At 37.1% G+C, this 13,207-nt stretch overlaps 1 protein-coding gene across 1 annotated transcript in view; it reads right to left on the reverse strand.

Annotated features, from left to right (window-relative positions):
- Nucleotides 1-903: 903 nt before the first annotated feature.
- The window catches only part of LOC109932127 (suppressor of tumorigenicity 14 protein homolog), a 51,045-nt gene continuing 38,741 nt past the window's right edge, over nucleotides 904-13,207 (reverse strand). The window contains exons 10-12 of the mRNA XM_048602951.1: nucleotides 9,110-9,219; nucleotides 5,762-5,880; nucleotides 904-2,365 (exon numbers count right to left, since the gene is read on the reverse strand). Of these exons, the coding sequence (XP_048458908.1) occupies nucleotides 2,334-2,365; nucleotides 5,762-5,880; nucleotides 9,110-9,219 (261 nt within the window). The 3' untranslated portion in view covers nucleotides 904-2,333. The remainder of the gene's footprint in view (nucleotides 2,366-5,761; nucleotides 5,881-9,109; nucleotides 9,220-13,207) is intronic.

The following is a 13,207-nucleotide window of genomic DNA, read 5'->3' on the forward strand; positions in this document are numbered from 1 at the left end:
AGAGCAGAAAAGGGTGACTGGCTTGCCATATCCAAGTGCTCATCCTTTCATTACTTCACTAACATTTCTCCTGTTCAGCTGTTCCTCAGACCAACTCAGCTTGCTGCTCCACTCAATCTCCTTTCACTCGATGCATCTTTTCTCATCTGCATCTGACCCTCAACTTAACACTTATGCCACAATACCATACTCCAAGAATGTTATCCTTCCATCCTCTCTTCACAATCCATTTGTCACATTTATAACTCTTTACTTAAGGTACTTAAAAGGAGAAAAGCTTTCAGAACACTCGGCAGAGACAGGGAGGAAATGTGTGTGTCTTTCCAATAATCACCACCCTGAGAACAGCAGAAAGTGACATTCTGCTGCTTTGTAGTGTGTCACAGTTCACGGCCTTTGGAAATGGGAAGGGACGGTGATGCCCAAATTACTTGGTCACATAATTAGGTATCTCGCAACCATATGGCACACAATCATTCATGCTATTTATTTCATTTATTGTAATCACCTGTAACTATACAATGATGACTTTGAACTCTTTCCCATGTCAGTTTTAATTTGCATCTTTCAACCACAATCAGGCCCTTTTAGCATAAAACAGGAGATGGAACAGGGTAAAAAAATTCCTCAAAAGGGGTTGTGCACTCTGAGGAAGCACCATCAGGTGAATCATTACAACCTCCAGGGGGAGGCCCTCTAGGCAGACAGTTGAGTTGTTACATAGAAAATGGGCAGGATTCGATGCTGGTGTTAGGGACAGACTCAGGACACTCTAAGCTCTGCTCAGCTGGAGGTACATGCTGAGTCGGGATTAGCAATACAGGAGGAGTATTCTGAAAACAAGCATGCTACCTTGGCTTTGGTTAAGGTGCCTATGCTCTGTTATTTAAACAAATACACAAGTAGCAAAACAGCATTTTAATGAAAAAAATATTCATTTCAATACAGAATATTCTATAAATATATATAATTGATGAAAATATCACAAAATGATTGTTGGATTTAAAAAAATCACCAAAAACCACAAGTCTGTCAAAAGAGATTAATTAAACACTGATAAAAATTACAATATACTAACTATTGGAAATACTAATTAGATTTTTGTTTGAAATACAAACATTTCTTAAGTTAAGAAAGCAATATTTTTCTTTGGTAACAAAAGGCAGCATCTTGAACAAGAATCGGTTACAAAAGGGTTTGCCATGGAATCTTGTAATGCTGATAGCCAGCCTACAATACACTGCAAAGCAATTTACGGCATAGTCTCCATCAGCTTTTGAATCTTTAACCCATTTGCATCAACACTGGATGTCAGGAATATACAGAAGTGGCTCTCATGTCCAATTATATCTTGGACGTAAATGGAAGAAAATGTCACACGATTTATCTTCCAACAAAGAGTCATATTGCACTCTGCCTGTCCACAGGTGCTGTCAGATCTACTTCATTTCGCCAACAATTTCTGTTTCTAGTAGATGTTATACACACTTAATTGCCTATATTATGCATCTTCCCTTGACGTGCCAGGAATTCTCTAGCACTGAAATAGAATATGATCTTTGCAGTTCTAAAATTCCATTCTTCCAACAGCATTCAAAATCCAGGCTCAACAGCCCAGAAATTTTATGGCCTTAATTCATACTATTGGTAATCCTGCAGAATATTATTTAGATGGAGGTGGGACTATGGCATATTTTCTGCATTCCAACAGTGACTGTATTCAAAGAACTTTGGGATATACCAAGGTTATAAAACAGGATGTCGGAATGCAAGTCTTTTTGTTACAATATGTAATGTAATTTCATCAAGTAGCAGCAATGATCACTCCATGAAAAACAGTTGATTCAGGGAAGTCCACGATGCTTCTTTTACAGAATTGGGAAGTGGTTTGAGATTCTGAGGGGTCACAAATTAGTAGGAACCTAAAGAATATAGAAGCAGCTGAACACTTGCGTTGGAATCTTTAACATTCATTAAGTGAATTAAAACATATTGGATCAGGAATGGTGTTGCTTATTTAATATCCAAAACTATGATTGGACTTATTGATCCTCCTTCTTAAAAACCTTTTCTTCATTGGTATATTTGGTAGCTTAACAAAAAAACACCTTATATCTCAAAATCTTCCTCAGTGCATTTTGGTAACACAGTTTGCAGCAAATTTTGCTGGCATACCAGTTGTTATGGAAACAGATTTCATTCAGAGTTTGAGAGTTTGCAGTGTTTAAACATTGTTTTTGCAAGCAGTAATGCTCTGAATCTTGCTTGTAGATCTGTGATGACTTTCATGGTGAAATCTGTATGTGTGGATAGAATCCTCCCATCCATTTGCTTCATGAATGTGACTTAGATGATTGCACATGTGCTGTCAGAAAAAAACAAATAAAATTTATGTCAAGAATTTTACATCATTGTTCCCCTGGTATTTAATAAATTTGTACAAAAGAAAACTTAATCTGTGTTCTAGTTGGTTATGAATATATATCTAAATTATGGTGAAAATGAGAATGATATGAATTTGAATACAAATATTGGTGCTAATCAATGTTCCACTGGTTCAGAACACAATTTCATAGGAATAGGAGTAGGCCATTCACCCCTCAGGCCGGGTTCACCATTCCTGGCTGATCTGTGGCCCAGCTCCATGTACCTGCATTTGGCCCATGTCCCTTAATACCTTCACTTAACAAAAATTTATTTATCTCAGATTTAAAATTAATAACTGATCTACTATCCACTGCTGTTTATGGAAGAAAATGCTAAACGTCTAACACCCTTTGTATGGAGAAGTGTTTCCAAACATCTCTCCTGAATGCTATGGCACTAATTCTAAGACGAACCCCTTGTTCTAGATTCCCCAACCAGTGCAAACAGCTCATCTTTAACTATGCTGTCCTTTCTTGTTAATATATTGAAGACTTCTATTAAATCACCACTTAACCTTCTCAATTCTAGAGAAAACAAACTTAATTTATATTCAGTCTCCTCATAACTTAACCCCTGAAGTCTAGATTTCATTTTTGTAAACCTACATTGTACTCCCTTTAAGGCCAATTATCTCCTTTCTAAGATGTGGTGCCCAGACCTACTGTTAGTACTCCAAATAAGGTCAGTAAGGAAGAGCTTGTAAGTTTACTTTATCTTATTGATTTGTCAATTTTTTTTATGCAAAGTAAGCCATTGTAATAACTAATTGATGCATAGCTATTTCCTAAAAATGATAAGGGTGTAATTGGTTAATAAATCTGATTGTGGAGCTTCTTATTTTTGAGAAGAATATTCTGAAAAGAGAAGAATATTCCATCCAAGATATGAACCCACTCTCCACCAATCTAATATTCATTTGGCTGAATAGGGTAAGTAACTTCTAGTGGGGGAGAAAGAAAATCAAAGTCAACCAAATATTACTTGTTCTATTTGGCTGTGAAATTCCAAGTGTAACATTGCCTGGAAGACAGTGGAATGGCAACAAATCTTAAAGGGATTCAAACACAGCTATGGTCTAGCATTACAGTTTCCAGTATCCTTATTTGGGGCTGACATTTTCTCAAACCAAAACAATGATACAGGGCCCCACTCCCCCAGCTTACTCTTCTAGCTCTGCAAATGTTTTTTTCTTCAGATAATTGTCTATTTCTTTGTTCGAAAACCATTGTTAAATCTTCCTTCACCACCTTCTCAGGCAGTCCGTTCCATACTCTAAACACTCGTTGCTCATGCTACCATTTCTTCTTTTGTCAATCATCTTAACAGGTACCATTTGTGCTCAATCATTCTGCCAATGGTAACAGTTTCTCCCTGTCTACTCTCTCAAGACCTCATGATTTTGAACATCTGTATCTTCTCCCAAGAACTTCACAGCTTCTCTGTTCCATCCATGTAAATGAAGTTCCTCATCCCTCAGTCCATTCTTATGAATATCTTCAGTGTCCTCCATAACGTTTTTATGTCCTTTCTAAACTGTGGTGCTCAGCATTAGACTCCATTTGAGACAGAACCTGTACTGATCATACTTTATTGTTCCATGCCTTACTTATAAAACCCAGGATCCTATATGCTTTATTAAAAACTTTCTCAACTTGTCCTGTCACCTTCATTGATTTGTGTACAATACACTCAGATCCCATTTGCTCCTGCACCTTTTTTGAAATTGTACTTTAAGTTTATATTGCCTTTCTCCATTCTTCCCTCCAAAATGAGTAATTTTACATTTCTCTGCATTAAGTTTAATCTGTCTCTTGTCTGTTCATTCCACCAGCATACTTATGCCTTTTGAAGTTCATCCCTATCTTGCTCATAGTTCACAACATTTCCAAGTTTTCTGTCATTTACAAATTTTGAAATGGTGCTGTGAACACCTAAATCTCGGTCACTAATTTATCAAAGTTGTGAGCCTAAGGAATTCTCCTAGGCAATCACCCTGTATAATTTCCCAGTCTTTAAAACAACCTGTTAACCTCTCCAAAATTTCCTCTCAACTCAGCCAATTTCATACCAATCATGCCAGTGTTCTTTTTTATTCTATGTGCTCTAATGATAGCCAATGACATCCCCATTCCATGAATGAATAAAAACAAACTTTGCTGATAAGCCCATTATATGTCACTTTATGAGACGCCTTTTGGAAGTATATGCATACCAGATCAACTAAATTATCCAAATCAGTTATGCTACCTCAAAAAAACTCAAGCAAGTCAGTTCAATACTCATTACCAATTGGCATACAGTGTTGTGGGATGGGATGAGTAAAAGGCAATGAAGGGTTTGATCAACCATGATTATATTCAATGGTGGGGCAGGATTCTTATGCCCTTTTCTTGTTAAGCCACATTTAACCAACTTAATTTTGTTGCAAATTAATTTGCCTGGCAACATCACTGCATACAAGGAGAATTGGAAGATAACGTCAGTGCCTGTGTAATTTCTAGCCTTACTTGACCCAGTATTCTTGGATGCATTTCATCTCATCTTGGTGTCTTATCAACTTTAGGTACAGCTTAGTCTGTTAATTATCAATTTTTAAACCTATCCAAGTGTCTATATTACCTCCTGTTGGGCAACATCATGTTATCTAATAAGGACAAATGCAGAATTCTCATTGAGTACCTCAGTTGTGTCCACTGCTTCAATGCATGAATTCTCTTTTAGCTCCCAAATAGTCTAGTCTAGTCTTTTTGCATGCTTGTACAATTAAATGCCTATAGAAAATATTTATACTTCCTTTCATGTTAAATGTCAATCTATTTTCTAATCTCTCTTGACTTCCCTTGATAAATATTCACCTACTCATTTCCTTAAACTTCAATATTCAGTATGGTTCTCAGTTACATTATCCACCTGACATCAGATATATGCAGCTTTTTCTGCTTCATTTTACTTTTTCAGGGAGCTCTACTTGTCCCCTTCATGGGAAAGTCTATTGACTGTAATACATTTCCATTCTTTGAATATCAGTTCAGCATGCCACCATTATGAAATGGATGTATGAATGTCATCCATTTTCTAGCTGGAAATCCAGTAGGCATTAAAAGCTGGATGTGGAATAGACCACTTTCTTGTTCCATTCTTCACCCACAACTGTCCCATACTACATACAAATCACCAGCATATTCTGGAGAAATCTCATTTCAGACCAGCTTTTTTTTTTATAAGTCATTTGATCTTCAATTGTAATAACTTAAGTATATTCTAGATTAAACTCTGGGATTAGTGAAGTGCCATCGATCTAAAAAGTGAAAAGATTCAAAACTTTAACACTTACCATCTGTGGCTTTGTAGTCAGCAGCAAAACATTGTGTATACATTTTCTTGGAATGAAAGTTTATTTGCAAACTGGAACTATGACTAAGAAACGAAAATGGCTTGTGGTCTCCACAGAATCTGCAGAACAGATCAGAAAGTAAAAATCATTGACAGAATCAAACAGTTTGGGTATGTTACGATTACCTTCTCAACATCTTTAAAACATGTTATTTCATGTCATCCAGTCTCTTCTTGCCATTGAAAATTTTAATATATGTATCAAGAAGAGTTATTTTTACTTATTTCTTTTTGCAGTAAAACTATAATAGTCACATGTTCATAATATCAATTAGTATTTAAGCTTAGGTATGGTCTCATTTATTAAAACCTCTTTAAACCAAGGCACTTCTTACAAATTAAAAAGGAGCAAGGATACAGTGGCCTCCAGCCATTTACTGATCTACAAGTTTTGGCTTGTATACCAGGAAGCTGTCTAAACATTGCTATCATAGGAATAAGTGCCTGCAACATCATGAACAACTTATTACTGTTGTACTAAACAAGGTCCTGAGTTTAACACAGGGTTGAAGTTGGATGCATAGTTAGACAACAATTATGACTTGATGTTGCCAGTAACCCGTCCAGGCGATTTTAACCCTTGAGCCTTATTTTAATATGATTGACGGATTGTGCAACTGATCATAGCAGAAAGTGGGGAATTTGCCCATGTTCCATCTGCAATTTTCAGGACCCTCTGCACGCCCATTTAAAACTGGAATGTCTTTCTTAAAGCCGTATTGACTTCTGAAAGATTTCATTAGAACTGTGTGGAGACAAATATATTGGTAGTAACATGTCGCAGAGCTGCTGCCAGATGTATGGATGCCTTACTGATGATCCTGCTGGAGGAAGTCTAGTAAGAGGGATACAGTTCTTCAGCACCCACTGGAACTTAAGCACAATGATTATCTTGTCAGCCTACAAAGAGGTGGTGAAGCTAACCAGGGCTGGTACCATAAATCCCATGTCCTAGCTTCAGTGTAGAAAGATATTAAGCTTACAAGGGCTGCAAGGTCAGGTACAAATCTTCTTCACTCCTGTTTCATGCCTTCTTCCACATATCCAATTAATTCTGTTCATCCAACAACCAGATCATAAGAACTCACTGCAACGTCTCTCCTTATTCTAAGCCGTCATTCTTTCTTCTCTCTGCTTTCAATGTGGACACCATTCTCTTCTGCCATTCTAGCATTTGCAAAATCAGCAACTCCTCCCAGTTCTCCTTCCTCACTTCACATTCGACACACTTTGCTTTATATTCATCACCAGCCCATCCTCATTTCTTCTTGATCTCTCAGGATGCATGTTATAAAAATGCTTTGAACACCTCCAATTACTTTTAAGGCATGCACTGATTTACTCTGCCCTGCCCTGCCCTTTCTGCATCAAAAACAGTGCATAGTACCAGTGGAAGATGCAGGATGTTGTGAGGAGCATCTAATATCATACCCCATGCCCAAGTGGTAAATCAAATATAGGTGAACCTATTGGTTGCTCCTGAGGGTACTCCTTAGGTAAATGGTATAATTTCTAGTAGCTCAGAGAATGTAGTGATGTGCCTCCAAGCAGCAATTATTTTCTGATCTCAGTGGCTTGCTATGTAAGCTCAACAAACATTAAGAGTAAGCCATGTAATGTAGGATGTGACAAAAGAATGGAAGGAGATTCCAGTATCTGGTCCCGGTTCTTCAACCTTTTGATATCATAAACCTCATAATACTAAGTGAACAATTACAATTGAATAGCTACTAATGATTTTCAAATTTTATTAGTGATGGGATGCCACAAATATTAGCACCAGCATTAGTGCATGACCTGTTGCAACTTGACATCTCACAAAAAACTTGTGATTTTCACCATTCAGCATAATATCTGATCAAATTTTCATCTCACTGGCACTTTAATTATAATCAGATTTAAAATGCAGATGTTTCACCTAGTAAAAGGAATACCCACTTGATTATTGTGATAAATAGTCCACATACTTGCAGTGCAGTTCCACTGTTTAAAGGGGAGAGTGTTTGCTGACTAAGATCAGCTGAACAGTAACCAGCTGTTATTACATTATCAAAGTGTACTTTGTGAGGCAATTTGCTAAACTCTGAAGCAACTATGTTGTACAAGTCATTGGTGTGATTAGAACATCAGAGCAACACCAGTTAGCAATGCTGAAGTACAAGTAGTCCATTAACACATTACAGAAGGAAGTTTCACCAACCCTTCCTGAGGAAACAGGGTGCGAAAGATAATATCCACCCTGAACTTCCTCAGAAGTTCAGAAACATTAACTGTTTTTCCTTCACAGATGCTGCCAGACCTCCGGGAAGGGTAGGCCCGAAACGTCAGCCTCTCTGCTCCTATGATGCTGCTTGGCCTGCTGTGTTCATCCAGCCCTGCACCTTGTTGTCTCGAGAACTCCCCTGCTCTTTTTAGAAATAATGCTGTATAATCTTTTACATCCATGTGACAGAGCAGATGTCTGCCATTTAGTTGAACTTGTCCCTGCGCTGTTCTGCACAAAAACATTTTGCCCACAAAGTTGCTGAAAGTGAGCTGATAACACTGCAATGAGGGAATCAGGACATCTTAGAACTATGTGCCCAGAGAAACTAATAGATTATCTGCTTCATAAGTGAGACTAGAAATTAAACAGAAATGACCATGAATGAAGCTGAATTCAATGTCAAATCAGATACAGAAAGAAATAGAAGAGAATGAAAGAAAGATTGGATTAAGAGAGAAAGAATACCGAGATGGAACGTGCTTATTTTAAAATTTAACCTTTCTAAAATCTCTCAAAAATTTAAAATATGAACAAATGCACTTGTGATATTTAAGTTTTAATGAGGTTGATTGGGCACAAAAGACAACTATCATATTGTTACAGGGTCCTAATTACTACAGTGAGTTTAATTGTGCTTAGGAAATAAACAAAACAACTTCATGACTTTCAGTGCACAGTGAAATGAAATATTGTTTTTGCAAAGCTAAGAATAGAATGATACAACACAGACAGCAAAGTTTGACTATTCACATTCAACTGTATACCTGCTCCTCACTTGAATTTGTGTATTTTAAATGTAAATAACAGTGAGCAAGCATCATTAGCTTCATTGTTATTTTGACAAACTGTTTTGTTCCAAGATGCTTTAATGTGTAAGCTATTTTGTTCAGTCTATGTTTTTATTGCGTGTCAATCACCAACTTTAACAGTTATTTTGTCGACTGCCAAATCAATTGCAATTGCAATAAAACGTTATAAAGAAATTACAAAATTAAGAGCATTGCTGTTTCATGTTTTGCTCACCTCTGACCATCAACTTCCAGATAATCTGCCACACATGATTCTCCAATCGCTGAAGAGCCTCCCAGCTTGAATTCTTTGAAAAATATGATGATTCTAAAATGTTCTTGAACCTACAGCATTGAGAAAGAAAACACCCGGGTTTCTATTCAGTATGATCTTCTATTCTACATAAAATGTTTCACATAGCTAATTTACAATTATGTCACAACTCCCCAAAGAAAAAAATGTATTGGTTTGGTTTTAACCTTAGTCGATATGTGCTCAACCTAAATGTATCCTTGTCACAGAACATAAATGTATCCTTTACAATAGCCAAATGAGGAAAAGTAAACATTTCTAAAAATAAAGAAATGATTGCACTATCTAGTTTCTATCATCTTTTAGAAATTTCAGAGCTCTCATGTACAATACACTAATTAGAAATGCAATGACAATTATGATATAATCAAATGTAGCATTAATTTTACACAAACAAGTTGTACAAATGGCAGGATAGCTACACAATTCATTTATTGTTTTATGTTGTTGGTTGAAAGAGGCACTAACTGAGTGAACCTCACAGGTTTAGATAAATTCCATTCATCTTCAATTTCATCTGAAACACTGGAAAATGCAGATGTCAGTTCAATATGTTATCTGAAGGCCGGTGCATCTGATAATGCAGTATTTCCTATTGTGTGTTGATGTCAACCGAGAGTATTTTTCACAAGCTGGGACAGACACCTGTTGTCAAACCAATGTGAGGAGTCTAAATATTAGACTGACCACACTTGACAAATAGAGATACTTCCATTGGAGATGAAGATAAAAAGTAAACTTACATTTCCAAATCATCAACAAATGACTTAATTGGTAGCATTTTCAGCTGACAAAAAAAATCAGAAGGTGATGTTCAAACACCATTCTAGGGCTTCAGCACATGTAGGAATGCCTCCAGTGTTACTCTAGACCATTGCTGTATTGTTACAGATATAACCTTTTACCTGAAATCATAAATGGAGGCCTTTTTTTACCCCCAAGAGGAAATTTACAGCATCTGTAGAGAAAGCAGAGTTAACATTGAGTTCTGAGTTCTGAAGGAGGGTCACTAGACTTGAATTGTTAATTCTGCTTTCTCTCCACAGATGTTGCCAGACTTGCTGAGTTCCTCCAGCACTTTCTGCTTTTGTTTCAGATTTTCATCACCTCCAGTCTTTTTGTTTTATTTCAGTCTTTTTTTCATATTTAGCTTGATGTAAAAATCCCATAGTATTGTTTGAAGAACACCAGTGACTTCTCCTAATCGATTAACATTTCTCTCTCATTCAGTTTTACAAAAGAAATTAACCTAGTGCTATGTAAAATGTGAGATTTATATATATTTTAATAGCATTCATTTTGAGTTTGTATTTTTGAATTTCAACTTGTGGCATATAGGTTGTGTGTATATCCCAGTGGTTTAATAATTAATGTGGAAGCACTTCTATAGCCATGATGATTTCCTTTAGAACAATGAGAGAGAAAGACTTCTGGAGAGTAACGGGAGCATTTAACAATTAACAAAGTAAATAGTGTCATGCATTACAATTTCAAATAGGAAATTCTAACTTTCTTTTTGGGGCTAGAAGAAAAATACATAGCTGGAAATGTTTTAATTTTGTTTCAGTTTGGGCAATTCTGAAGGGTTCTTAGCTGAAGCTGGATTCGTAAAGCGCTTGTGCTGAGAAAGGGATCAAGTTCGTTTAGAGTTGTTAAAAATAGGTTACCACAGTATAAAGAGTTTAGTTTAAAAGTTCCAGACCTAAGGTATTTAATTAATACTGACTTACTTGAATTGGAGAGTGTTTAAGCTGACGAGTCAAGTAAAAAGTTATCAGATTCTCACAATTGGGAATTGAAGCCACAGCTTAGTCAGAACCAATGAATGATAGAGAAGGGAATTCTTTCTGGTGTTTGAGTACTATATTGGGAGCCTTTTGGGATTAGAAGGAATATATTTTTACCATGTGTGTTTTAAAATCTTTAAACATAGATTACATGTGAATCATTTTCGTTTATTCTCTTATCTTCATTTCTTTCACGCAGTAAACTTACGTTTTATTGTTAAAACTAAATCTGCAACAATGCTTAGAGATAGTAAAAACTGCCGATGCTGGAGTCAGAGATAACACAGTGTGAAGCTGGAGGAACACAGTAGGCCAGGCAGCAGAGGAGGGGAAAAGTTGACGTTTCAGGTCAAGACCCTTCTTCAGAAATGTCTGAAGAATTTCTGAAGGGTCCCAACCCGAAACGTCAACTTTCCTGCTCCTTTGATGCTGCCTGGCCTGCTGTGTTCCTCCAGCTCTACACTGTTATCTCTGCAACATTGCTTGTTGTGTTCCAGTGAAAGATTGCCTCATTAAAACCAATAAAACAAATTAGATCTATTAAACTAAATTTTGTCAAAGACATCAGGATTGTTTTGATAAAGTCAATGGCATAATCCAAAAACTACTGAAAGACAAACATCGCCTCCACAGGTTTCCACAATAACTTGTCATCACCATCGATGCATGGCTGAATCAGAAAGCAGAAGAACATCATAACTATATAAACCAGAAACACTGGAAGAAATTCAGTGATTGTCTGAAACCTGTCCAAACCAAGTCTACTGGTTGACCACCAATTCTTAGTGCTGATTGGCCGTACAGCTCAGAGAAAAAGCCCAAATTCTAGGAAAATGGGCAGAGCATTTTAACCACATCCTCAGTTTTCATCCATCATAAAGGAGCAAATTTCTTGATGACCCAGCCATCAAAAATATAATAAAACTCCTGTCTAGTGGCCGAACACCAGGAACTGAAACTATCCTAGCTGTGATCTCATAGGCTGGAGTTCACTGCCTGGTCACAGAGCTAATTGAACTCTCTCTAGGAGCAAGGAATCATTCTGCAAGAATACAAAGATGCTTCCATTGTCCATTGTCAATCTTACAAAGAGGAACTGAGTTCTGTAAAAGTCTTCACCAGGATCTTTCAGAAATGCTTAGTGCAATGCCTCAACTAGGATCTCCTGCCAGAAAGACAGTGTGGTTTCAGAGGAAGTCAAAGAACTACTGATATGGTGCTTACCACTCAATATTTCCAGGAGAAATTCAAGAATAGAACATTAACTGCTCCATTACACTTATTGACCTGACCAAGGTTTTTGATACATTCAGCCAAGCGGGCCTTTGGAAGGTAATGGAGAAATTCGCTGCCCTGAGGAATTCATCACAATGTTTCAACAGTTCCAGGACAGCATGTGTCATTATGTCTTGGATGATGGTGAGTCTTCTGACCTTTTCTGGCCTCCAAGGAGTTAAAACAGGTGTGTGCGCTAATGATAGCCTTTTCAACATGTTTTTCTCTGCCACAGTCTCCATTGCTTTCCATGACAGTAATCCCGGCATTTTTTATTCACTCATGGGGTATGGGTCCTATGACGAGGTCAACATTTAATATCCATCCCTGATTACTCAGAGGCCAGAAAATCAACATCTTTATATTTGATCATCGTTATTATGGTCATCTTTAAAATAGATTTTTAAAAAATTCTATAATTAAAAATGTATCTGCCATCCTTGGATTCAAACCATGTATCCAGAACATTAGCCTGGTGTTCCTTATTACTAGCCCTGAGACATTACCAGTATGCCACCACCTTGCCACATTAGAATGAGATATCACATGGACAAGAAGCTGCTCAATCTGAGATGACACCAGATGAAGACCAAGGTCTCCAAGGACATTCTTGACAGTTTACTGTTTGGTGATGACTATGTATATCCTGCTTGTTCATAACTGGATGTGCAATGTAGCATGGACTTGTTCTCCAGTGTATTTGAGAACTTCAGCCTTATGATCAGTATAAAGTAAACTGAAATAATATACCAGCCTGTTCCAGGAAAGTCTGATCTTTTGCCTAAAGTTTCAGTCCACAACTAGAAGTCATCAGCTAGTGCTCAAAATATACGAGGACAGGAGGAAAATCCACAGTCCCCAAATTGCCCTGTAAAATTCACCCATGGGCGTAACCAGAGAAAAGTAGCTTCCATAAGTGGCAGATGAAATGGTGAGGAACTGCACCTCCAGTCACAGG

The sequence above is a fragment of the Rhincodon typus genome, chromosome 11 (assembly GCF_021869965.1).
Source record: "Rhincodon typus isolate 14 chromosome 11, sRhiTyp1.1, whole genome shotgun sequence".
Lineage (NCBI taxonomy): Eukaryota > Metazoa > Chordata > Chondrichthyes > Orectolobiformes > Rhincodontidae > Rhincodon > Rhincodon typus.